This window comes from Microtus oregoni, unplaced genomic scaffold, assembly GCF_018167655.1.
Source record: "Microtus oregoni isolate MIOR12 unplaced genomic scaffold, Mior012 000003F_ref0000135, whole genome shotgun sequence".
In the NCBI taxonomy this organism is placed as follows: domain Eukaryota; kingdom Metazoa; phylum Chordata; class Mammalia; order Rodentia; family Cricetidae; genus Microtus; species Microtus oregoni.
This window is the reverse complement of record NW_024543062.1, coordinates 35,161,772-35,185,128: the sequence shown is the minus strand read 5'-3', so window position 1 is coordinate 35,185,128 and position 23,357 is coordinate 35,161,772. Positions and strand designations below refer to the sequence as shown.

At 43.2% G+C, this 23,357-nt stretch overlaps 1 protein-coding gene across 1 annotated transcript in view; it reads left to right on the top strand.

The window, feature by feature from the left end:
* Nucleotides 1-23,357, top strand: part of Ttc28 (tetratricopeptide repeat domain 28) — a 354,826-nt gene that overhangs the window by 128,306 nt on the left and 203,163 nt on the right. Inside the window, exons 3-4 of the mRNA XM_041648394.1 lie at nt 6,124-6,396; nt 7,218-7,348. Coding sequence (XP_041504328.1) covers nt 6,124-6,396; nt 7,218-7,348 — 404 coding nt within the window. The remainder of the gene's footprint in view (nt 1-6,123; nt 6,397-7,217; nt 7,349-23,357) is intronic.

Sequence of the window (23,357 nt, the reverse complement as noted above, 5' to 3'; positions counted from 1 at the left end):
TAAAGTTTTGATTAAATACATGCCCCAGCTGTCATCTTAGGGAAGTGACAGTCATGACAGAGAGTTTGGAACACAGACAGGGCCACTGCTCTCAATGCCCTTGGCTATGTCAGGCAGAACTCTGTCTTTGCCACAGAAATGACCTTTAATTGTTTATAGAGAGAATGAACATTTTTGTCATGTTTTGAAACATTTACAGCTTCACATGACTTTAATTTGCTGCCTGTTGTTGAACTTGACTCAAAGTAGGTGCTAAATAGAAGTTTGATGAACTCGACAGTGCTGACGTCTCTCTGCAAGTCCTAGCTTACAGAAGAGAACGTTTTCCTGAAAGTTGGACTTGCATATCTTCTGGGGAAGTTGGTAGGAAACCTCTCTTCCAGATGTTTCATAAGTCACACAAAGCCATGTCTTTGCTTCAGGGACCAAAGGCTTTCACCATGGCAGACCTTGCTGTCGATAAGCGGTGATCCAGAGCTCATACACCTGGGCTCCAGAACTTTTGGGGAAACATAATAAAAAAGCCAACCTGTTTTCTTTATCATTTTCTACTTTTATTTTTCCATTTTTTTCTCCATTCTCTCCATGAAGGATGCACATGGAACTTCTCCAAGAACTAACAACATCTTTTAAAGAATATTCATGGAGACTTTTTATTTACTCACTGAACAAGCATCTGTTCATTCTGAGACATTCCTGCTTCTGCTGTAGGGTGTTGTTCCAAATGTGTTGATACCAGCAGGATGATATCAGTTTGGCTTTGAAGCAATTTGTTGAGAAAAATGTAAAAAACAAAAACCATAAAAAATTTCAAAAAAAAAAAAAGCAGCTCAGAGCAGCTGTCCCTCTTGGAGTCCCTTCCCACCTTACAGTGAGTGACCTGAGGCTGACCCTGGAGAAAGCTGCTGCTTACAGGTACTTGGAGCACCTAGTGTTTTCACCCCTCAGACTTAATAAATCTGACTTCCTTTAGCACTGCCTTCCCCACTCTGTCTGACATGCTTTCTGGGCCTATGGCTGTACAGTGTGGTTCTGTGCACCAAACTACATCCTAGCTGCCTTGCTTTGGGACCGTCACTGTTTGCTTTTCATGTGTGGTTTCTGATATTGAGGCCCAACTTTGTGGTTTGGACCCTTTGGATGTTGTTATAATGATTTTGTTTGTTGAGTCAGGGTGTCATGCAGCCAAGCCTGGTCTCTAACTCACAGTACAGCTAAGTCTGACCCTAAACTCCTAGCCCTCCTGTCTCTATCTCCCAAGTGCTGAGATTCCAGGATGTGCCAAGATGTCTGGCTTGTTTTGTATTTCTTAAATGCAACAGAGAAAAATTATTTAACCAAGGTGCTTTTGTAAGCAAACAAATCTCTCATGACTTCAAAGATGCCTACAATTTGGTGCTTTCTTTATTTGTGTTTTTAATTTCTTGGGTGTGTTTGTATGCATGTAGAAGTCTGCATACCACATGCATGCACTGCCCATGGAGGCCAGAAGGAGGGTATCGGGTCCTCTGGAACTGGAGTTATAGGTGATTATAAACTGCCACGTGGATGATGAGACTCGAACCTGTTTCCTCTGAGCTCTAGCCCTCGTTTGATCTTTTTTTAAGGCAAGATTTCATCTGAGAGCTGGCTCAGCACTAGATCATACTTGCCTAATGTGTGCTGAGTTCTGAGTTCGAACCCAGTACTACAAAGACAAAAAATTCATTTCTAAGGAAGGTCCAGCCTATATTAATATATTTTTTCTATATAAATATACTATCCCTATCCATATTAAAATTAACTTGATTTTTATTATTATTCTCTGTACTCCTAACCAAATTGTCTGATTTATTTTATTTTTGAAATTTCACCCATGCATACAACATGTGAGCAAACTTTCTTGTGGCTATGATGGCATTACTATTTAGATAAACTGTCTGGACATGAGGCACCACTGAGTTCAAGGTCTGGAGTACCTAGCAAACCTGTTTGCGTGTGGAGAGGTGTGCCTCTCAGAGCTAGCAAATGTCGCATGCTCCTTAGCAGAGCCTCTGCTCCATCCTCACAGGCTCCTGAAGTGTCAGGAAACATGACTTTGTTCTTGAATTCCTAAAGACTTTACATTTCAAAAACTTGCAACAGGGCTCAGTCAGTGTTGCGAAGGGCCTTTATGTTCCTATGGTATTGGTTTGACACCAGTTATTTCATGTATTATGCATCCGTTCTAGAAAGAAAAACATCTGAATAGCTATAGGCTGCCAACATTCTGTTCTGTCAATCTGCTAAAAATCACAGAATTAGTCCCTCCGATGACAGCACGAGTTTGTCTTAGAACAGGAAATGGAGCAAAAGAATTGTAGAGAGCCTTAGAGGTTAATTACAGATGTTAAAAAGTGTCTTATTATCTTTGTCATCAAAAGCAGATACAGTTGGCTGGGTACACTGACATGGACCCCTGGTCCTGGCTGCTTGGGAGGTCAAGTTGTCTATTGCTGCATATATAATCAGAGATGTCCACATACATTGGTGTCTTTGTACACATATACACATAACCATGCACTTGTACACATACGTATACGTGTGTAACCACGACCACAGCCATGGCCTATACACCTAGCAGTGTGGGGAGCCCGAGGTTAGTAGTTTTGAAGGACAGACATGTTCTTGCACTATCACTCAGTTTTCCGTTAAGCCACATCAGCTTCTGTTGCTTCATGCACTGCCTGATCCGCTCAAATGCACCTGTTGGAAATCTGTCTTTCTTGCAGAGATTTATCTGTCTCTTGCTGGTTCTTCCCCCCCCAAATGCCTCCCACTTAAAACAAAGGCAGTGACTATTTAAATGCTGCGCTTTAAAAACCAAATATGAGTGAGTACATCCCATGTTTCTCTTTTTGGGTCTGGGTTACCTCACTCAGGATAGTGTTTTCTATTTCCATCCATTTGTATGCAAAATTCAAGAAGTCATTGTTATTTACTGCTGAGTAGTACTCTAATATGTATATATTTCATACTTTCTTCATCCATTCTTCCATTGAAGGGAGGACTGCTGAGAAGTCAAGAACCATGGCACTGGGTTTTGATCCTACTGCACGTACTGGCTTTGTGGGAGCCTAGGCTGTTTGGATGCTCACCTTACTAGACCTGGAAGGAGGTGGGAGGTCCTTGGACTCCCCACAGGGCAGGGAACCCTGATAGCTCTTTGGACTGATGAGAGAGGGGGAGTTGATTGGTGGAGGGGAAGGGATATGGGAGGCGGTGGCGGGGAAGAGACAGAAATCTTTAAAAAATAAATAAATTAAAAAAAAACAATATATTGTGATAGTCAAGTCTAAGCTAAATAAACCCTATTCTTATTTTTTAAAAAAATGCTGCGCTTTGTTTAAGGAGTCAAGTTCCTCTTCTGTGAGGCTTTTGATCATCCTGAAACATTTCTTTCACATCCACTTCAAATTTATCTTTGTGGTGGCGTTTTGTTTTTAATGTACTTATAGTCTCTTTCTATATGCTTTGAATGGGAATTTTCTTTTCTTCTTCTTTTTCACTTATAATTTTCTTAATATCATTGTCATCTACCAAAAAACTTGCCCAAGTGAAGATTTCTTTTCCCTTCTTGGGAGTTTCCAGACAACGCCTGACCCCAGCCTTCCAACTGTTACAGTACTGTCTGCTTCCTCTGCTGCTGTTTCAGGGGCCCCGCAGTTGCTATGGAAAAGACTAAAGAATGGGCCTGTGCCTGCATCGGTCACTTCGGGATGAGCAACAGAACACTTTCCTTATATGTCAGGAAGTCCCATTCTGCATACCTGCTTCCTGCCTTCCACTATAAAAGCTTAAACATCCAATCCTAATTTTCCCACCCTCCCTTGCATCTGAGACCCAAATGTAGGCTCTGAAACTCCAGGTTCAATGAAGAGAGATCATACAGGATGTGTTGAGGGGGCTGGCAGCACTGCTTTCTGAGGCTGAGTTTGGTGGCAGGACTCCACTTTGCACAGGAGGCTGCATCGCCACCTTCCACAGTGTAACTCAGTGGGCTTCTTGTTAAAAGCAGTCGAGGTCTCTGTAGCTTGCAACTAAATCTGCTGTGAATCCTGCAGTAGATTCTTGCATTGCCTCTGACCCTGTCTGGTTATCCTTAGTTAAATCAGATAAACGCCCAGATTCTTTGTTCCTAAAAAGGCGGTATCTGTTATTTCTGGTTTTGCTATTGGAGATGGTGCTACTTCTGATGCCGCTGCTACCAGTCCTGCTCTCTCTTGACTGTGTTTAGCCTTGTCGGCTAACCAGTGCGGACTAGTATTCTGCTGCTTACATCTTGACAGGAGTAAAAATGTTCTTTGTTCTCTCTTTAGTGATCTGATTGAAGGGGAAAATGCTTTAGGCACCAGCGTGCTCCAGGGTTTCCCTGGTGATGTTGACTCAGGCGAGAGCTCCTTAGCAGAGAACTGAAGAATCATAAATTGTGGAGATTTCATGTTAATACAGGATGCTAGAGATTTAAGGAGCCCAGCATTGTCACAGGCTTGATGTGTGGATAATTGGAACCACTGTTGTGAAGGAGATTTCAGGAACTCTAGAGGCACAGTTATAACTCTTATTATCTTTAGAGGAAATAGAGAAGGGAGGGATGGGAGCTTGTCATCTGCATCCAACCCCCCAAATGGAACTAATCCCACATGGCTTACTGACCTCTAACCTGGCTGTTGCCATTTGAACATAAAATGAGGCTGACATTTGTTTACCACCTGGTAAGTCACCAAGATGCAGGTGATGGTTTTCTTATGGCTTTGCTTGCTGTTGCTTTGTGTGTTTGTGTCCTAGTGTAAGAAGTAGCCCTTGTGTGTTTGTGTCCTAGTGTAAGAAGTAGCCCTTGTGTGTTTGTGTCCTAGTGTAAGAAGTAGCCCTTGTGTGTTTGTGTCCTAGTGTAAGAAGTAGCCCTTGAGAATGGTTGGCATTTTGTGGTTCCTGTTTCCTTTTCTGCATCTCCTGGGAGAAACTATGGACAGCGTTTTTTAGTCAGTCCTCTCATTTGCTCTGGATGATAAACATGTTAGGGGCACTCACCAGGGAGACAGAGGAAGGGATTGCATCATGAGCCTGCACTGGGCCCCTTGACTATTTAAAACATCATTGACACAAAAGCACATCTCTCACCTCATAGAGGATAAGAGCCAAATATGAGTGACCATGGCCTAGAAACACAGATTTAGATTACCCCCAATTCCATGTTCCTACAAGATAGCAATTTCATAAACTTTTTATGGTGACAGAGCAAAGAAAAGTCATAAATCTTTGGCACTTTTCAAATATACTGGTGGTTGCATCAAGTAGGCAGGTTATAGGTAGGTATGACAGGGTCGGGAGAACTCCGTCATAGGCCGTCGATGTTGCCTGACGCTGTCCTCAGCTCTTTGACTGGTGAAGAGGCTACAGTTTTGTTAATACATTCCAAAAGTTACTTGTTGTTGTTTGTTTGCTTTTTTAAAAAATCTTTTTATCAAAATATTAAGTTCAGCTTTCTCCATTAGTAACAGGGTATTTGTTCTGACACAAAGAGGGGAAAGCAGGGAATGGAAGTTTAGCAGGGCTAAAGATTGGCCAAGATAAATTGCAGTGAGCTCCGAACCTCTCCACACCACCACAGTTTAAGCAGCGGTCACAGCTTCTTTCCTGGAATTCTCATTCACAGCATTCAACATTTAATCTAGTATTTCTGACGGACATACGTGGAACTACTCTAAAATAACTGTTAGCTGAACTATACGATGCACGCCATGAAATGAAGAGAGTGTAGAAACGAGTGGTTGAGTGCTGAGGGTGGTGGTGCCCGGTGGAGGCTGGTGCCCGGTGGAGGCTGGTGCCCGGTGGAGGGTGGTGGTGCCCGGTGGGGGGTGGCTGGAAGGATGGACTTGTCCTGAGCAAGGACAGCCAAAGGAAAGGGTGAACGTGGCCATGCTTGTGGGAGAAGGAAGATGTTGGATGGGCGAGACTAGCCGTAGGATATGCGGGCCACCCTGTGGTGCCTGGTTCCAGGTTGAAGGGCTTGCGCTTGGACCAGGCCACAGACATGTTTCTAAAGCACAATGAAAAGATTGCTGTGTCTATCAATCTTTATTCTCTTGTTTTCCTTTTCTTCAGACACCCTGGAGCCCACTTACCAGCAGCTTCAGAAAATGAAACTGGACAAGAGTCCCTTTGTGGTCGTGTCTGTGGTTGGGCAGGAACTCCTGACAGCTGGCCACCACGGGGCCTCTGTGGTTGTCTTAGAGGCTGCTCTGAAGATTGGCACTTGCAGCCTCAAACTGAGAGGCTCTGTCTTTTCTGCCTTGAGCAGTGCACACTGGTCTCTCGGGAACACAGAGAAGAGCACTGGGTACATGCAGCAAGACTTGGACGTAGCCAAGACCTTAGGTATGCGGTTTGCCTGCATGTCAGCTGCTTGCCCTGATCTTGGCATGACCAATATATGCAACAGGACATTCAATTTTAAAGCCCTCAGTCTTAAGGATTTTCATACAGCAAGGGTCTAAGGTTCCCAGAAGGCCTAGCAATGTGATTAGCATCTTCATAACCTCCCTCAGGGTTTTCATGTTCTCAGTTTTAATGCTCCAGGTGCTGGTTCTCTGAGTGACTTGTCTTCATTGTAAGTTTGTCCTCCATGAGAAGGCACCGAGGTCTGCTGAAGGGACACTGAGGGCTAGGTGGGGTGGGGCACACTGGGAGGCTGAGACAGGTGGATCTCTGTGAGTTCCAGGCCAGCCTTTATCTTGTAAGCCTCCTGCCTCCATGCAAGGAAGAAGAAGGAGGAGAGACATGACTTGGGATTGTGGCCATCGCTGTAATGATTTTTCGGGACTCTCAGGTTGCAGAAAGGAGGGCTGTGGTGTCTGCCATCAGATACTCCTAGAGCAGTGATTTATGGTAGGAGGCCTGGAATCAGATGGCTTAACCAGCAAGCTGATAATTGCTCAGAGCCAAAGGTCATCTGCAGAGTGAGGAAGAGACTCCCAGCAGCAGCTGGTTTGTGTGAGGTTTACAACACCCCACCCCTCCCCTGTGCACGTGTGTGTTACAACAATAACATCTAGAGAGTTGGGTTCTAGGATCTTATCTTCCCATACAGAGTCTAAAAGAAAAACCAAGTCCTAGCTAGTAAATCTGGCTTTTAAGAGAACCGTGTATGTTATAAATAATGCTGTAACTTGGAGAATTTCTCTCCCCCTCTAAATCAGGTGACCACACAGGAGAGTGCCGAGCTCACGGGAATCTAGGCTCTGCGTTCTTCTCCAAAGGGAATTACCGAGAGGCTCTCACAAACCACAGGCATCAGTTGGTGCTTGCCATGAAGCTCAAGGATCGGGAGGTAGGAAACCCACCTGCAAGCCAAACTCCATTTTCAGAAACACAGAGCCCCTTGATCTGTGCAGGAAGCATCTAGGTGCCTTAGCTTCTACTTTAGAAGCTGATAGTCATTGAGTCTCTTGTGCATGGTTAGGTGTTGAATACCCTGCACAGTGTCTCTGATCTCAGGAGAAAATGGCGTGCGCAGGCACACTGCTCGATGTCTCCTCAATTGCGTCATGAAATACACAGACAAAATGGCAGAGAGTGTATCTAGACACACTGGCTCAGGTGAGTTCCACTTGTGATCTCATGTTACAACTGTTGCTCATTCATTTTGTTTCTTCAGTGGGTTTTTTACTTGAGAGAGAAGCCCATTGAGCTTATAAGGAAGCCATCTTCTGCATGCCTATGTGAGTTTGACTTCTAGGTTGCACATCTTAGGGAGATCCTGCAGTGTTTTCTGGCGGGGGGGGGGGGTTGTTTCACTTAGTGTAATGTCCTTCACACTTACATATTCTGTTGTGCCCTGATGTTAATTTTCAATACTTAGGGTGTTCGCGTGTCATGGCTGCTGCGAACCATGCTGCAGTGAGCACAGCATCTCACTTAGTGTCCCCTCCTGTTTTCAGGATGCTGGGGAGTGAACCTGGTACCTTGTACATGCTGGACGATAGTCTAAGGCTGAGCACCTTCCCAGCCCAGTCTGATCATTATGACTTTTTTCTTAGGACCGTTGTTTACCTTATTGTGATAAACTAGAAATCTTTATTTCTGTGTTGTTGAAAACTGCCAAGTGATAAACTTGGAATTGACTGTGGTCAGAACATAGAGGAGTAGGCTATGTGTCTCAAGGGAATCAGTGTATGTTTTGTTTAGGTTCATAGTTCTAACAGGCCAGTCTTCTGGGATTCTTAGATGTGCAGTTTCTTCCAGGAGCTCCTGGCCTAGACCCGGCTCAGAGCGCCATGTGCACTGCAGTTTCTCCTCGAGGTGTTTACCACTACAATGTGAAACCACTGCTTAGCACTAACAGTGAGCACTGTCCTGATCAACACCAGGATGCTGTATGTCAAGTTAAGACAGGGACTGCTATCGACTCAAAGGGTCTTCAGGAAGTAGCTGAAACCTGACATTATCCGTCATGTTCTGCTGATATCACTAGATTTTTAAAAAGATATTATTTGCTAGTTTTGTACAATTATGTAAGGCACACGGAAGTAACAAACTCTCACCTACCCTACTGTTTCCATCTTAGACACCCTCTGTCATCCACACGCACAGTTGTAAGGATTCAAATCAAAACTGAAACCTTTTTATAAGATTGTTTTATAACTTTTTCACTTAACTTTTTCTGCTGTCTTTAAGGTCTTCATAATTATTTTACTCTCCTGATCCTCCCACTGGTATATATTTAGGTTGCTTCAAATGATTACATTACAGAATGTGAGCCGGTACCACAGTAGCTAAGCCTTTGAAAGCTTTAGTATGTTTTATCTGTTCTTTTGCTTTCTTACCTATGTGAGGCATTACCATTAGAATGCAAAGCTCAGCCTGGTTAAAAAGGTGGTGGTCTATAGGCATTTGCTTATCTGTTCTGTTTGTCAGACAGGGTCTCACTATGCAGCCCTGGCTGACTTGGAGCTTGCTGTATAGACTAGGCTGGCCTTGAACTCACAGAGCTTTGCCTGCTTCTGCCTTGAGTGCTGGTGCTAAGGGAATATGCTTATATTTGTGTTACTTTGACCAATTGGGTGAATTAGTTTTTACTATTGCATATATAGCTTTCTTTTTACTTCATTGCCTATCTGGAGATAACCAGGTCTCACTCTGTATCTGTAGCCCAGGCTGGCCTGGAACTTGTGACCTTCCTGCCTCGATCTCTCACGTGCTGGGATCAGGTGTATGTCAGCAGATCAGGTTCATAGCTTAACCTGTGTTTTCTGTTGCGGTTTTGCATATTTTGTGTGGGTTGGGAACTGTGGTTTCTCATGTGATGCGCTATGCCTGCTGTGTACCCCCGCTACGTGGCTCTAGCTACTTTGGAAGATGCCCGCACCACTCTGCCCACTAGTGTACTTGAAGATCATTTGTTACATTCTGGGGAATTGTCCTTTGGGTTTCTGTTTGAGTCCTGTTAAATGTGCGTGCTGCTGAGGGAGGAGGTCTCTATTGTAGGGCTGTCCCTCCGTTTTTCTCTATGCTTCTTAGTAGCATACATCGAGACAGGTTTGCCTGCATGTTTTTCATGCCTCCTGGATGTGGTGTGTGGCCAACTGGTCTCTCCTGTACACCTGCATAGGTGTATTTGTATTTGCCGTATGAAATTTTTTCCTAGTAGTTTTATCAGGTCATGCATGATTTTGCTGATTCTTTGAGTTCTCCAGTAGTGCAGAGTGTCCTCCAGGTGATGGTAGTTTGTACGTATGGCTCAGGCAACCTTTTCCTCTTAATCGTTGCACTGACTAGAATTTACAGGGCTCTGAGTGACAGCATCCAGTTCAACCTGTGGTTTACTTTCTGACATTTTTGTGTGCTTACTATGCTTACTGTGTGTGACTGGATTGCACGCAGCTTTCACACAATTTCACTTGTGGTCTGAGACACCTCCTCTCTTCTAACACCTCTCCCAGTTGGTCATCCTTGTTTCTCCTTCCATTGCCACGTGCATCAGTGCTATCAGCTATCTGTATAGAATCTGAGAACCTCATGAGAGGAAACATGATTTCGTTTGAGACTGACACTTCACAGGGACACCTCTGCTTGTCTCCATCCATTCCTCTGTTGATGGACATGTTGATTCCATGACTGGATTGTTATAAAGTATACTTTCTAATCTAACATCTCTGTGACCATTAGTTGCATCTTATATGTTCTGTTGTTTTTCTATTGAAATAAAATGTCCTTTGAAACAAAGTTAACCACTGTCAACTCTTGGGATAGTGGAGATAAGAAACTGCATTCCCCTGGTGCATCTGAACTCTAGTAAGTTCTAGGATTTTACTGAACAGGAAGATAGCAACCTTGAAGCCCATTCATCTGCTCACCTTTAGCCGCCATGGGGTTTCCTTTTATGCAATTACTCTCAGATACTTAACAGGGGAGGTGATGCCTTCGCCACAGGGTTTTTCATTGAGAGTAACCTTCTGTCTCCTTTAATGGCTTCAAAATTAATTTCAGGAGCCTGCAGAGCCCTTCCTGTGAGTGAATATTAATTGTCAGGAGGGTCCATAAATTACATCGTATTAAATGTCCTCTCGTCAGGAAATCTGATATGCAAATGCACTGATGCCTCCGAAGGTCTCATCACCCCCAATTCTCTCCTGAGCCTCATGTTTCTCTACCCATCTGCCCCCCAGGACCCCACTTTGGCTTACTGCACCTGCCTCAGCCTTCATCCCCTGCCTGCTGCTGTACCATTCTTGGCTTTTTGCCTAGGCCACCTCTCCCTGTCATGCTCGAGTCACTTTGGTGACTGAATTCTCTTATTTCTGTAGTAGGAATCTCTTTTCTGTCTCTCTTTCCATCCCCTCTCCTGCTGTACTTCTTTAGTCTAAACCGTCCCAGCAGCTTACTCTGCACACCTTCATTCTTTGAACAGAAATTCTACAAGTTGAGTTCACTCCTGGGTCTGTGAGCATAGCCCAAGATAGTGAAATGGTTGAATATGATCTTAGGTATCCCACAATCTTAAATTTGAATTTTGCCTCTCTTGGTAGTTGGTGTGTGGCCTGAAACTGTCTCTTTTAAATAGATGACCCGACACATGAGTTGCTTCATTTGTAGGCTGCATCACAGCTTTCTTCCAGTCTTTTGATGAACATCAGTGCTTAGGTATTTGCTGATATGTGTGTTTAGAAGGACAGATTTTTGCCAGCTATCTAAAATGGTTGTACTGAGATATGTCATCAGCAATATAAGGGGTTATTAAACTCCAACAAAAATAGCTAAAAAGTAAAATGGGGATGCAGCCATCTGAGTGAGTAACTCTGAATGCTGTTACAGGTAGTTCATATGCTGTTGTGAGATTAAATGTTATTTCATAGACACAGCGTTCAGAGCACAGGGCCTGCAGCTTTAAGATTTAGAAAGGATATGCTATTGCGGTCACTGGAGCCACAGCTGCCACTGGAGCCACAGCTGTCACTGGAGCCACAGCTGTCACTGGAGCCACAGCTGTCACTGGAGCCACAGCTGTCAGTCACTGCAGCCACAGCTGTCAATCAGTGGAGCCACAGCTGTCACTGGAGCCACATCTGTCACTGGAGCTACAGCTGCCACTGGAGCTACAGCTGTCACTGGAGCCACAGCTGCCACTGGAGCTACAGCTGTCACTGGATCCGCAGCTGTCACTGGAGCCGCAGCTGTCACTGGAGCCACAGCTGCCACTGGAGCTACAGCTGTCACTGGATCCACAGCTGCCACTGGAGCTACAGCTGTCACTGGATCCGCAGCTGTCACTGGAGCTACAGCTGTCACTGGAGCTACTGCTTCTCTCCCCACTGTGTGCACTGCAGATGACTGTGAATTATTTGTGCTTGTTTTAGCATAAAATGGTTTTGTCCCAAATACTCAATTGAACTGCGACTGACAGAAGAGATTTCTTTTGTTAGGTAGCTTTGCATATGTGTCTCCTGTCACACTGGGGCATGCAATTGTTCTTATTTCTGAAGCCCTGCTTTAAGTTCACCCCAATTATAGTTTCTTCTCTCCCCAGCCATTTGCCCTTCTGAAATTCAGTTCAGACTGTGAAATTACCTGTTCAAAAAGCTTTGCCAGCTCCAGTTGCCTCTGGGGGAGTCTAAATGCCTGTATAACTGTCCCTGTGACTTCTCAACTATTCTGTGTGTAATCCCGTGAGATTACTTGCCGTAAGTTATCCTTCTGCATGTTAGCTTATTTTGGTTCCCCTGTTAAGTTTGACTGAACAGCCCTTGTTCTCCAACGCTCTTTCTCATCATTTCTGTTTGGCATTATCCCATCTGCAGATTGGTCCATTTTATCAGCTCCTTTGTGACCTGCTTAGGGAATGTTTGTGCATCACCCAGCTTCATCTTTTCAGCATCACATTTAGATCTTCTGCCCTTTTGCACACAGCACACTGCCTCACTGATGAGTTTCTGACTCTGACCCTGTCACTCTAGGAGATTCCCTGGGGCTTAAGATTGTGCTGCTGCTCCATTCTCTTCTTCCCCACATCTGGATGTGACACACTTCTGAACCAGCTTCTCAGTCTTTCCTCTAGACATCCAACTGCAATTATGATTAGAATGGATTGTGGCTTATATATTTTTTAAACAGTGGGGTCGTAGCCCATTTTCTGTGCATTCAAATATAAATGCATGGAAAAAAACTAAAATTTGTAGTTATGTAGTTTTCTTTCTTATTTTTTGTACTTATTTTTTGCAATTCTTATTTGTATGTGTTTATGCGCATTAACAGGGTTTGGTGGGATAGCTTGATTCATGTACATAAAGTGTACAATCAAGTTAAGGTAGTCAGTAATTCTGTGTTCTTGCATATTGTTTTATTTTTAGTCCTTATTTTATTTTTAATTATGCGCATAGGTCTGCTTGGGAGGTTGTGCATGTGAGTAGAGTATCTTTGAGGAGAAGGGTGTCAGATCTGGAGCTAGGATTACACGCTGTTGTGAGCTGCTTACTGTGTCCTCTACAAGAGCAACATATGTTCTTAACCACTGAACCTTCACCATCTCGCCAGCACCATATATTATTGTTTCTATGTACCTAGAACCTTTATCTTCTTTTCCTTTACCTATTTTAAAATTCATAGCACACTGTGTAAAATGTGATCGCCCTGTGCTGTGGAGCATTAGTATTGATCCCTCTGATCTCTTTCCTTTTCTACCCGTTTAGGGACACACACACACACACACACACACACACACACACTTGGATATAAACATATAAATGTAAGATAAAATACAGAAATCTTAAAAACGTGTACATATACATATGTAGCAATGGAGGGAGAGGAGCTCATGAGTTCCCACACTATCTGAGGAGCTGTTGACAGTTGATTTCTGGGGAGAGAGAGTCAGTTTCTTTTTTCTTTTTCTTTCTTTTATCTTTTTTTGCGGAAGGGGCGGATTTCAAGACAGGTTTCCTTTGTGTAGCCCTGGCTGTCCTGAAACTAGCTGTGTAGACCAGACTGGCTTTGAACTCACAGAGATCCACCTGCCTCTGTTTCCAGGCGTGAGCACCCACTGCCCAGCTTGAGAATCAGTTTTCTTTTCTTTTCATTTATGTGTATATATGTGTGTAAACAGGTACCTACAGAAGTCAGAAGAGGGCTTTAGATGCCATGGAACCAGAATTACAGGCAATTATGAGCCATTTGGGTAGTTCTGGCTGTTGTTGGAAATTGAACTAGGTCTTCTGGAAGAACATTAACATAGTTAGCCATCCCTCCATGCCCAAGAGTCAGTCTTTTAAGGGTGTGACCACTGTTAAGTTGCCCATGTTCCAGTACATGGCCCACACCAGTGACTGTATAGGCAGTACAGGGTGGAGGTGGTGGGTATTAACAAAGGAGGACTAAAGTCTGAAGGGGTGAGGTGGGCCTGTGTCAGGAAGAAGATGGCAAGGTCAAAGCGTATTGCTTCACCACACACCACGCGTTGACCTTCGCTGTGAGGACCTGGAGGCTCCTGTTGTTCTTGTCATTGTCAGCTCAAACACTCTGGAGTCCCCTCCCTCCCAGGGCAGAGTTGGGGATGCTTATAGCCTGGAGGAGGAGTGCCCAGCTGATGTGGAACACAAGCTTCCTCGTAGCTGGAGGAACAGAAGCTTTCTTGTCTGGTTCTTGTAACTTCAGAGCTTGCAAGCAAGTTTTGGAAACTAGAAAACACAAGTACATTTTGATTTACTGTTTCTTTGGCAGTTATCTTTGTTGTGAGTGACTAAATTCTGAAGTTCACATCAGTGAAGATTCCTTTACAATCTCATGCTGCTCTCAAAAGTGAAAGATGTTTCTTTTTGATTATGAAAATGAAAGTGAATTATCACCAGCTCATGACACTTGTGGGTTTTCAGGAGAAAACTGAGCTTCTGTGCCTCCTTAGGATGGGGCTGCAGGAAATTAACCAGATGACTCCTGATGACGTCATCTTTCCGCAGTACTGTCTCCAATGCAACACAATTTCCTTGGAGATTTTTGCAGCCACTTTCTACACAGTGTGTATTATATAATCTGCACTAGTGGTAATGTGAAATCCATTAAAAGGTTTGTGTGTGTGTGTGCATAAGAAAAAAGAATGTAGTTAAGGTAATTATTTTGCTCCTAGTAGTACAGGCAGTAGATTAAAATGTAAAAAACATCCATTTTAGCTGAGAACTATACCCTCACAGGGAGTATTGAGTTCACGGGAGGACTTGGCAACCTTCTCTCTGTGTGTCACAGGCCTTTGAGAAATGAGCAGGACAGTTGTACTGTAACCCGGGTCACCCCAGATGGCAGAACTGACAGAGAAAGGCAATCAGACCCAGTTCTGAGGGTGAGATCTTTGGATTATGAACCAGCTGAGTCAGGCCTTTCAGACCTGAGGCGAGTTATAAAAACTTCTTTTCAAGCTGCTGATAAAATAGTGCTGACCTCAAAAGAAACCGCCTGCCCAGCAGGTGTGCGTGAGGCTGGAGTAAGGCGTGCGGAGCAGCCACTCCATTTCCCCACTGGGTTTTCTGAGGTGCAGCTTCACGTTACCTACTGTGGTTTTGGTTGTCTTTTTCTGGCCGTAGCATTCTGTGGTCCTTCTTGTGACGCACAGAAGAAAGTTTGAGTGAGGGCTTACGAGACCTCAGCTAGAAAATAAGACTCAAATCCAGCCCCAGGAAGTCGGGGGATGGGGTTACCTGGAAAGGGCTGTAGAAAACTAGTCACCTAGCTGTGCTGGTGGCCTGCCTTCCTAGACACTGCAGAGGCCCAGGGGCTTAAGGTCAGCCTTGCAAACATGATCTCTTTTTAAAAGATTTCAAGTGTATTCAAAAATAAATAATATATGCTCATAATGTATGAAAAATAGGAAATCTCAACAGCACAATAGAAACCGCAGGCAATTAAAGTAGAAATATTTGGGCCGAAGATCAGAGAACTTGACATTAGACTGGTTCACTATAACATTCTAGGTGATGGAAGGAGTCTGGAAGATGGGTGGATGGAAAAGCACCACGTGATCATCTGAGGGAACATGGCAAGAAAGGAACATTGCCAGTGCTGTGGGGGAGGGGCAGGTGCAAATAATATATGTGTTGAAAAAAAGACATAAAATCAGGCAAAAATAATATTTATAGAAATAGTAGATAACATTTTCTCCTGATTTAATTAGAAGGAAGTGAATGTACAGATTCTAAAAGCTTAGGTGACCAGAAGCGAGATAAATGCAAATAAAAACCACACACAGATCAATTATAGAGAAAGTCCTGAAAGCGTCTGGTGAACAACTTAGGACACATGACACAGAGGAGGGACAGTGCAGACGGACGCTGTCCGGCTTCTTAACAGAAATAATGAAGATCAGGGCAAATGTTTTAACATCTTAAGAAAATTCTGTCAAACCAGAATTCAATAACGATAACTAATACTGAGTGAAAGCAAAATAAATATATCTTATGAGAAGCAGTGACCAAGAAGGTTATCCAAAGCCCTGCCCTGTGTGAAGTGCTTGGGAAAGACTTCTCAGACTACTCGGGGGAAGGGAAATAACAGTAAGCAAGATACATATCCAGAGACACAGAGGGACCAGAGCTCATCGGCGTCCTGCTGGGTGTAAGAGACTGCATGCATGTCTTTTCCTTCTTTTCTTTAAACAACATATGCTTTGAGCTGGAGAGATGGCTCCACAGCTAAGAGCACTGGTTGCTCTTCCAGCGCCCGTGTTTTGTTCCCAGAACCCATGTGGCAGCTCACAACCACCTGTAACTCCAGTTCTGGGCGATCTGACTACCTCTTCTGGCCTCCAGTGACATTGTACACACATGCTGCAAAGACACACATGCAGGCAAAACACCTAAACACATTTAAAAAAAAACTTAAAAATTAAAATAAAAAACAAATGCTTGCTTAAGACAAAAATTTAAGATCTGATTGTAATGTTTATAGTTTGCAGGGATGAATTATTTTTGTTTGTTTGATTCAGGGTCTCAGTATGTAGCTTTTGCTGTCCTGGAACTCACTATGTGGATTGGGCTGTCCTTGAACTCACAGAGATCCACCTGCCTCTGCCTCCCGTGTGCAGGATTAAAGGCGTGCATTCCTGTGCCTGGCCATCAAATATATTTTATTTTCATGTGTTCTTTTTGAGAACTGGAAGTGACACAACCACATTTAAAACATAAATAAAAAATTTATTATGTCTCAGCACATAGTGGCCAGCGAGATAGCTCCTAGGTAGCTGTCCCATGGAACTTAGAACACATTTTCACACCGTGACTGTAATGCTCAGAGCAGTTTTACTCATAACAGCAAAACCTGGAAATAGCCAAGTCTTTTCTCAGTAGAAGGATAGATACATTAGCTGTTGAGTGCTGGTACAGTAAATGCAATAGAAATAAATCTCAGAATCATCAGACCATGGGGGAAGTTCAGGCACGAAAGCAAACATGGTTGATGCACTTAGCAGCAAGAAGTCTGGAGAAAACAACACTGATCTGTGGTGAGAACTGTCTCTGGGGACAGGGGCTGACTTGGGAGCTACCTAGGTCCACAGTCTGTCAGCTCACTCATGGTGTAATTAAAATGTGTACATCACACCACGTTACAGAAGAAACTGGACTCAGTTATACATGCTAGACTATTCTGAAATAGTGTATACTTTAAACTTTATGGAAGGCAGGGGGACTGATAAAAAGTGATCCAATAAAGCACGTTTAGTAGAAGACACAGGAAAACATCAGGGATCCAGATTCTGTTTAATAGAATATGTAGGTATTCAGCATGCTGTTCTCTTGACTTTTATATTTTTGTAATTTTTGCGCCATAAAAAATAAAGGATGGAGAACTTAGTGGTGAGCAGTACTGATGATCCACATGGTGCCAGGGGACAGCCACTCCATAGCTCCTCCTCTGTCCTGGCTAGACACAGCATATCTTAGGACAATCCAGAAAATGTTCATAGATGGCTGATGACCAACTAAATGCCCCCAAACACTGAGGTGCACAATAGCCATGAGCACGGGTTGCGTGTGCAAGGGGATGAAGGATACCTGCTTTAGAGTGAGGTGCTCACGTGACATTTTTTAACCATGCTCGTTCACTCAGCCAGCAACCTTTTTCTGTGGTGACGTCCTATGGGGAATCCTATAGAAAACGCTGTTGGCTGAGCAAAGCGAACACCAAGGTCATCCTCAGCTACCTAACAAGTTCAGAGCTAGCCTGGGCTACATGAGACTTGGCCTCAAAAGACATTTTTCTAGGCAAACTGCTCCTTCATGCAGCCTTGAGACTTAAGAGACTGCATGGCCTTTATGCCATAAAGGTTTTGTGTGTTCTTGTGTGCTGGCTCCAGGTGTTTGGGCATGTGGACATCCTTCCTGGCCACCATCACTCTCTCCTTAAAAGGAATTCATAGATGCAATCCCATTCTTGAGCATCAGCATTGAGGGGGCCACAGGCCTGGGCAAACACTGGAAAGGACAAAACAAAAATAACAACAGTAAATTCCTAAAGTTAATTTTAATTTCCTAAGGATATCAGTAAGATTTGTTCAATTTCTTGTTGTGGGTTAAAATCTGATTAGAATAGATGGTAAGACTGTCTTGCCACTCATGATCTGAGCTCAGAATCCTTTCTTGATTTCAATTTTATTTCTCTAAAAGCAGTCTGTTTTGAAGCAATAATCAAACTCTCTATTTTTCCATAATAAAGCACCTTTGTCTAATTTCCATTAAATGGGGACCCCAAAGTTCTGCTTTACTCAGAGGAAACTCCAAGATAGCCTGGCTAAGCTGCTTTTTAATTTTAATTTTTCTTCAAGGATTTGCAGGCCCACTGTCCAGGTGTTCAGGTGCTCACTGGCCAGCTGCCCTCTGTCTAGGTGTCTACTGTTCAGGTGTTTCTTTCTTATTAGGCACCCAATATCCAGGCACTCACTGTCAAGGTCCCCACTCTCCAGGCGCCCACCGTCCAGGCCCCCAGTATCCAGGTGCCCATTGAGAAAGCACCCATTGTCCAGGAGCCCACTGTCCAGGCAACCACTGTCTAGATGCCCACTGTCCATGCATCCACTGATCAGACACCCACTGTCCAGATGCCCACTGTTGAGGTACCCACTGATCAGACACTCACTGTCCAGGTGCCCACTGGTCTCTGGAGGATGGAACATGTCTTTCTGCCTTTCCTGAAAGGTGGAAGTGGAGCTTGTCCAGTCTTATAAGTTGTTTGCCAGTTCAGTAACTGATAACACCACACTATTTATTATATTGATTTTACTCAGAATTTCTGATGATGCATTGCCCCATCCTTGCATGCCTCCAGGGGCTTGGACCTGCCTGGGGTGGTAAAGGAATGAAGCAAAGATACATGAACACACAGAAAAGCTGTGATGGGTGAGTGGACTGGGCTCTCTGATGGAGAAGCCACAGCACTCTAGAAACACAGCATGTTTATTACAGGATTATTGCATTCAGATGAACAAGGAAGGGTTATGGCATAGAGCTGAACAAGGAGGTAGGTTAGTTCATCTCAGTAGGAGCAGTCTCTCTAGACAAGCAGTCTTCAGGCCGAAAATGTCTAAGAAGAAAGATGTGGTGTATATTTCTGCACACACTGTCAGCATCGACATGTGGGCCAGAGGGAATGGCTTTGCCATTTTCCTCTGGGTCTGAGGCTCGGGGGTTCTTCACTTGGCTGTGCCCATGTTAACAGCAAACATTCACTCAGGGCTTCCACTCCCAGAGAGCATACAATTTACTCTGTAACTACCTTTTGGGAAGTTTCACTAGTTAAACCAAGAGTAAGCATGGTTAAAATATGCATGAATGTTTCTTAGACTCTCTGGAAATACTGGAAGGATCACTGTCTTCAGAATTCACAAGAAGAATGTATTAGAGCCACTGCTCTCGCACGAGCTCGCTAAGACACAGCTTTCTAAGCTTCAGTCTCCTGACCAATTAAAAAAGCCATGTGGCCTGGCAGTGGTGGCACATGCTTTAACCCCTGCACCAAAGATTCTATTAGAATTTCATCCACTTGTATGCTGAGTAGTGGCAAATTCTGGTACCTGTCTTGGCAGATCTCATTTTAAATTCAGGGCTGTCTTTCTTCTGTAGGCAAAGCAGTTGAGGAACTTATTTTCCTTTTGTATTCAGTGTTATTCTCTTGCTGTCCCAGTTGCCTAGATGGGCCAAGGGTTGACTATTGGTGGAAGGAAGTGGATCCACTGGACTGCAGAGCTGATGGTGCTTATTGTTTCATTCTCTTGAGTGTTCATTAAAACCATCTTCTAAAGCATGGAGATTGCTGTAGTTCAGTTCTGGTGTGGGAAGTCCTTCTGTCTATGTGTTGCTTTTATTGGTTAATGAATAAAGAAGCTGCTTTGGCCTGTGATAGGGCAAAGTAGAGCTAGGCGGGAAAACTAAACTGAATGCTGGAAGAAAGAAGGCAGAGTCAGTGAGAAGTCATGTAGCCACCACTGGAGACAGATTCCTCCACTGGAGCCTACTGGACCCTTGCCAGTAATCCACAGCCATGTAGCAATACACAGATTAATAGAAATGTGTTAATTTAAGATATAAGAGTTAGCCAGAAATATATTTAAGCTATTGATCAAACAGCATTGCAATAATATAGTTTCTTTGTGATTATTTTGGTTTGTAGTGTCCAGGAACAAATGAACAGCCTCTCTCAACAGAATGGCATGCCAATTTGGACTGAAATGTTTGGTTCTGATGCCTGCCACCCACTTCAGATCTGGATGCTTTTGTGCCCACTCGAGGTCGGGAGGAAAGTAGCTGAAACGATGCCCATGGCTCAACACTCCCTGCCTGGGCAGGCGGTAGAATCAGGTCTGTTAGGAGTGTACAGGCAGGAGAGCATGGCAGATTCACACTGCCATACACAGGGTATTTTCAGGCTACATAGTGCACTGCATGGCAGATTTACCTCTTACTCAGGTAAAAAGGGTTTATTTGCTGCATGATGCTTCTGAGTGTTGAGGTGGTAAGGACAGGTCTCACCCATGTGTGAGAAGGCAGTCTCAGAGGCAAGGAACATGCTTCTGCCCTGTTGATCTGGGTAGAGTCAAAAGGCAAAGCAGCCTTAGTCCTAGCCACGCCACTTAGCATTTTAAGAAGTAGTCCTGGTCAGAAAAGGATTACGGATGTACAATAAAGACAAATTAAGATGAAAAAGACCTCTGAATGGGTCACAGTGTGTTTAAAAAAAATGTATATAGGCTTGGAAGAGAGAAGAGAGCATAGAGAGTAATAAAAAGAAGTAAATGTTTTTTAAAAAAAAATAAAACAAAGTCTTTAAAGAGACAGAGTAAACTTGTTGAAAAAGTAATAGAGTAAGAAAAATAAGCCAGGTAAATATGGAATACACAGACAGTCTGGACTATGTATATTATTGTGTTTTCTTTAATATTTTTTTGACTGTGAAGTAGTACAGAGTACAGAGAGACAATTATTGGATGGTGCTAAGCTAAACCAACATATATATATATATATATATATATATATATATATATATATATTTTAAAGGTATCTTGACTTCAAAATTTGGTTCTAAGGATTTGTTGCTTTGAAAAAGAGGTTATGCTTTTGTTTCCACAGAGGATGAGAACCTGTGGATTCCTTCCAGACTAATGTGATTTGATGGACCAAGAACCCCTGAAAGGTTGCCATGACCACCCCCCCCCCACCAAAATTACTTTGCCCAACAAAAAGCAGGAAGCAGTTTAGAGAGAACTATGCCCAAATCCCCAAATATTGTTTATAAATGTTTGTTTAGATTTAAAGAGGGATATGATATAGAGATTTGCATTGGTATAGATTTTGGTTTACTGATTTAAATTTATGGTCAATTTTGTTATGTGTATATTTCTGCTCTTGATTAAGGTGTTGTGTTTGTGCAGCTCATTTAAAAATGTAATGTATAATTAATTAATTAAGAAATTAATAGATAGTCATCTATAATAGTCAAGCTTTTAGTCATGTTAGTTAGGTTTTCTAGATATATAGAGATATATTTCAGTTAGATAATCTTCAAACCTTTCAAAGACCTATGGAATATGGCATTTAAAATGTTTTAAAAACTTAGGGCTTTTCATGACAATGAGACACATCTGCTCCTGGTAGCACCAGTCTACTTCAAGAGGAACATGGGCATTGAAGAGGCTCCTTATGGAGTTTGTTTGCCATTTGGGCAAGAAACTTCTCTTGCCTGAACTGCTTGATAGTTATGGTGTATGAACTGGACATACAGGATCCACAGAAAAATGACTGCTGAATTGCCTAAAGGTGAGATGGTCCTTCAGGGTTCCTGCTTCATGAAAGAGTCTCTTAGACATTCTGCAGGATACAGAAGGAAGTGACTGATAAACTGCTAATATAGGTGGAATTATCTTTTGAAATTTTCTGCTTCATGGAAACGTCTGGAAGATATTATGGGCCTGTAGAATGGAGATGAGTGCTTACAACATTACAGAAGAACTTTGGGTGACTATCCAGGCAATGAGATGTCTCTGTCAATTCTAGAGTTTTGGAAGTTGCTAACAATGTACTTCCTGTTAACTTAGGTTATATTATATCCTTCTGGAGTCTTTGTTGGAGTTGAAAAATAGATAGTTATAGTTTTCCTTAGGTATGATAAAAAATAAAGCAGATATAAATAGTATAACTGTAATTCTTGCTTGACTACTGTTTTGTTATATGTAATTTTACTATGTTAAAGTTAAAACCTTCCTTTTTATTTGGACAGAAGAGGGGAAATGGTGTGGGAAGTCCTTCTGTCTATATGTTGCTTTTATTGATTAATGAATAAAACTGTTTCAGCAAGTGGCTTAGCAGAATTGGGCAAGGTGAGGATTCCAAGCAGATAGAGGAGGAAAGAGTAGGCAGAGTCAATGTAGCTGCCCGCAAGAGACAGACGCACAGACCTTGCCAGCAAGCCACAATCATGTGGCGACACACAGATTAATAGAAATGGGTTAATTTAAGATATGAGAGTTAACCAGAAATACGTTTAAGCTATTGGCCAAACAGTATTGCAATCAATACAGATTTCTGTGTGATTATTCCAAGTCAGGGCAGTTGGGAAACAAACTAGTGGCCTCTGCCAACACAGTTCCTTTGCTTGCTTTAGTCTTTGGTGAGGAGCAGGTAGTGGGGAGGGGATGTCCATCTTACAGGTCAGTCACATACCCTTTCAAAGCCCTGCCTCCCAACTCTGGCCCCACACCCTGCCCTCTGATCCCATCTCTACATTGCATAGTCAGTGGGTGAAAGGCTAGGCAATGTGGTCTCTGACCTTTTTCCACTTTCCTTCTCTCTCTATGGATTCATAAACAACCGTTCCTTCACCTCAGAATACCTTTACTTCCTCCAGCAAAGCTGTTGCAGTGTCTTGCCTCACACAGGAGGGAAGTGTGTTTCTTGTGAGAAGAGCAGAGTGCATGTGTACCTGTTTATCAGCTCAGCGGAGTAGGCCACATGGGCACATTGCTGGAGGGAAAAGTAGTCCACACCTGCAAGCCTGGACTAGGTTTCTGTTCTTCTCTGCATGTGAGATTTGGTAAGAAAATGGTTAGGAAGAACAGATCAGTAAGATTGCTTCGGTAGTCTGCCATGAACTGTATACCAAGTTTATTGTTTGAAACAAATCACAATTTAAGGTCACTTTCTTCTTACACAAGCAATTGGAAAGATCTTCAGAGCTCCTAGACCAGACTTACGGCTGTCCCAAAAGCTGTAGAGCTGGGGCGTTTGCAGAAATGAGTGTGGTGCAGCCCGTGGAGTCTGTATAGATTATTAATGTGTACTTTGCCTCAATGGACTTTAAGAACCCTATAAGTAGAA